Source organism: Sinocyclocheilus anshuiensis, unplaced genomic scaffold (assembly GCF_001515605.1).
Source record: "Sinocyclocheilus anshuiensis isolate Anshui unplaced genomic scaffold, SAMN03320099.WGS_v1.1 scaffold163, whole genome shotgun sequence".
NCBI lineage: Eukaryota > Metazoa > Chordata > Actinopteri > Cypriniformes > Cyprinidae > Sinocyclocheilus > Sinocyclocheilus anshuiensis.
Window position 1 is genome coordinate 1,416,477 of NW_015548223.1, and position 4,298 is coordinate 1,420,774.

The 4,298-nt window shown below is 34.5% G+C and overlaps 1 protein-coding gene across 1 annotated transcript in view; it reads right to left on the reverse strand.

Moving 5' to 3' along the window:
• Positions 1–3,599: 3,599 nt before the first annotated feature.
• The window catches only part of LOC107654303 (pre-B-cell leukemia transcription factor 3-like), a 53,543-nt gene continuing 52,844 nt past the window's right edge, over positions 3,600–4,298 (reverse strand). Inside the window, exon 11 of the mRNA XM_016441327.1 lies at positions 3,600–4,066. Coding sequence (XP_016296813.1) covers positions 3,974–4,066 — 93 coding nt within the window. The 3' untranslated portion in view covers positions 3,600–3,973. The remainder of the gene's footprint in view (positions 4,067–4,298) is intronic.

The following is a 4,298-nucleotide window of genomic DNA, read 5'->3' on the forward strand; positions in this document are numbered from 1 at the left end:
TAATGTTGCTGATATTATGTGTTGTATGGATGTTTTCTGTATGTTCCAGTTTTCAGCAATTAAAAAAAAAGAAAAGAAAAAAAGGGGGGATAGTTCACCCAAAAATGATGTCATTAATTACTTAAGACCTTCGTTCATCTTCAGAACACAAATGAAGATATTTTTGATGAAATCCGAGAGCTTTCTAACCCTGCATAGTCAGCAATGCAACTACCACAATGCAAGGCCCAGAAAGGATGTAAGGACATCGTTAAAATAGTCGACATAAAATGTGACATCAGTGGTTCAACTGTAATTTTTCGAAGCTACGAGAATACTTTTTGTGCGCAAAGAAAACAAAAATAATGACTTTATTCAACAATTCTTCTCTTCCGTGTCAGTCTCCGCCACCATTCACGAGATGAAAATACCGACACATGCGTGCGCATTCCTCTGCTTGTAAACAAGGCTCAGCGCGTGCGTGTTCTACGCCAGAATGCCAGCTCCTGCGTCAGCACGCATGCGTTGTGGTACTCTCTTTAATTTAGAAATAGAAATAAGCTGCAAAGTTTAATACTTAGGAGTTTGTGCAAATCCCTGTGACAAAATGTGACAAAGCAATATGAATAGTAGTAATAGTGATGCTTGCAAAACCTAAAAAGAATACAAATGAGGTACAAAGTGATTAAAGAAAGACAAAAGCATTTGAGAAGCTTGTGTTGAATTCGGTTTGATTAGTTAGCATCTCTATAAACCTACACACACGGCATGGTCAGCTTTGGCAAGCGGAGCTTCATTAATAATTCCACCTGAGTGGCAATAAATCTGTGGTGGTTCTCGATGAAGCGGCAACACGCTCATAAATCAGTGAGATTACAGGACAATATTTCACGATCTCACGTCTATTTCTGTCAGTCGAACTAATAGCCTCTGCCGATCCCTCACAGTGATAGCTCATGAATCCGAGATTTGTTTTCAAAATGTCAACGGTGCAATATGCAATCTCACTGACAGCGGCAAAATGCCCTTTAATTATTTATTTACCCTCCGCTGTCAGTTAGAGGGCTGAGGCCTGAAGACGAGAGGTCAGGCAGAAACGCGAGAGCGTGCGGCCACTGCATTAAGACAATTGTTTTGTATTACAGGTTTTCTGAAATGTCATGTTTAAAGACAGAAATTAGGCATTATCTAATTAAAAATGTACTAATTTGCATACATTTCCAGACCAGAAATCTGAACATTAGATTTTGTTTGCGTTGTCTGTGATGTGGAAAATACTGATGTCTGTCTTGTACTGTTTCCTTGTGAACATTGGATAAAACCAGATTCAAAATTCTTGTTTTATTTTGTTGACATATTAGACTTAAAGGCTTTTAAAGAAGAAATTTTTGGTATCTCTTTTTATCACTACATGAATCATAAAATACTGTCAACAGCCAGAAAACATACAATTTCACCAGTTTTTTTTTAGGAATAAACTGCTATAGGTATAAATCATTGTGAATTATATATTAACAAACCCTTCAGTAAAAATAATATATTGTAAAAATAATATATTCAGAATATAGATAAAAATAAAAATAGAGCTTGAGTGACCAAACAGTATTTAAGAGTAGTTCAGGCAGACCACTGATCGCTACCATATCAGCTGACGCTCAGCTGATCAATTTCTCCACCTACTCTAATCAACAACTGTATTTAAGACATTCAAATGCATGCTCTTCAGTCTGTCACACAGACATTTGCACCCATTTGATGTATGTAAGTGCTGCTGAAGTGGAGAAAGAAACTTACGGCCTTCAAAGATATGCATTTTCACCCTGTTTTTAAAGGGGTCATATGATGCTGCTAAAAAGAACATTATTTTACTGCTGAAGTGCAGAAAGAAACTCACGGCCTTCAAAGATATGCAATTTCACCATGTTTTTAGGAATAATGTATGTAAATATATAAATCAGTGTGAATGACATATTAACAAACCCCTCTGTAAAAATCTTCAGAATATATATAGGAATAACACTAAGTTTTGATGTATGTAAGTGCTGCTGAAATGGAGAAAGAAACTCACAGCCTTCAAAGATATGCAATTTCACCCTGTGTTTTAGGAGTAAAATGTTATAGAAATCAGCATGAGTGATATATGAACAAACCCCTCAGTAAAAATCTTCAGAATATAGATAGGAATAACACTGTAAGTTTTGGTGTATGTAAGTGCTGCTGAAATTGAGAAAGAAACTCACAGCCTTCAAAGATATGCAATTTCACCCTGTGTTTTAGGAGTAAAATGTTATAGAAATCAGCATGAGTGATATATGAACAAACCCCTCAGTAAAAATCTTCAGAATATAGATAGGAATAAAACTGCTAAGTCTGGTGTATGCAAGTGCTGCTGAAGTGGAGGAAAACAGTAATTTAGAGAAAATGGCCTTTAAAGATACGTATTGTAATTGAAATATACAGATGTAAATAGATCAAATATAATTAAATAAATTCTAAAATGTGCATTTTGGATGTTTCTTTCTTTCTAATAGTCTAATAAAGATGTTATGGAAGCAAAGTAACCTAAAATCTCAAAATTGACTAGAGCACGAAAAAGAAGGAACATGATTTTGTCTGTAGTGTCTCGCCTTAAGATTGCGTCTGAAAGTAATTGCATAAATACATATGAACATCGAACAAAGAATGCCATTTGTAACACTTTAGCAAGACAGAAAACTTCTGTAACAGTCAGTTTACTGTATGTCCTAATTTTTGTATTAAAACATAAATGGGAAAAAAAACGCTAAAAATGAGCATCCAGTTAGTGGTCGTGCATGAGCTGGTAAGAATTTCAATTCGAAATGTTTATTGAAACACTTTTTTGGCCAGAAACACAAGTAGTTCCTTTATCAAAAACTAATAATATTACATGAAATATTATTCTTAGTTGCTCAGTGTAAATTCTGTTAATACATTTTTTTAAATATTACAACCTCTCAAAATGGCATTGCAAATTATAAACTACCCAAATGAACTGATGAATATAAAATTAAAGCAAACTTAAAAGGAATCAGTGTAGCCTGCCTTACAGAAAATGAAGAATTCAAATGTATCGAGTAAGAAAAGAATAACATTCAAAAATGCTTTTTTTATGTACAGATACAGTGTGTGTGCTGATTATGTATAATCGTTTATATGCCATTATCAAATTAAAATTTGGTTTGCATTATCTCCCTGTTAACAGCAATGCTTAGTAGGAGGTGTTATAAAATAATTTGATAAATTATGTAAATATTTGTCACTCTGTTTCTCCATAGACATTGGATTTCTAAGCAAATCTGGACCTGAAACAAACTAATTGGTTTCACAAAAGTATATAAAATCACTTCATACAGTACACATGAACAGTTTGTACATTATTGCCAAAAATCAATTTTTTTATGGAGATTATCAGTGGCATTTTACTTCTGGAACCCTACAGCTGAATATGAATCTGAATATGCATGGCTGCAATGTTGATGTCATATGTCATAATTTGTTAAAGTCTTAGTAAAACCAAAATGTAAGTGATATTTAGGATGAATAACATTAATGCTCAAGTTAAATCATTAAATATACAATTTAAAAATCAATGTTGTTGATCTGTACGAGAAAAATCGGCTTTAAGAACGAACATAATGTACTGTGCAATAAGACAGTGTTACAAGTAAATTTAAATCATGATATATTTTGAAACGTATTCAAAGATGTTCACAGAGATTATGACAAAAGCATCCCTTGTTTCCACAATCGTACATGTTGGGCATGTTTATTGAGGTATCACCAGTTTTGGAAAGAAAACTGGTACCGTCAATCCTATCAGTTCATTTTTGCAAAGTGGTGCTCTTTTGGTCAAAGTAAGAGTAAGAGTCTGTTCCATTATCGCGCTCATCTCTCTGAGTTCTCGTCTGAGATTTTGTTGGGTGGTGTTGGTTGTCCTGCGGGTTAGTTAAGGGACTTCAGACGGCAGGCCTGGTCAGTTAGAGGTATCCGAGTGAACGCTGTTTGCTCCCTCTATAGGAGATGTCACAGAAGACGGAGTGACAGCATCATGCCAGCCACCGTTACCCTGAAAACAGACACGGAAAAGACCATGTTCATTAAATTAAAGTCAGAATGGAAACATTAGCCGGTATTGATTTTTAAGGGTAGGATCAGATAAGATGCTTTGTTTGTATCCTTTTTAACTAAACTGATGAAACAAAATCCAGCTTAAAGGGGTCATATAACGTTGCTAAAATGAACATTATTTGGTGTATTTGGTGTAATGCAATGTGTTTATGAGGTTTAAGGTTCAAAAA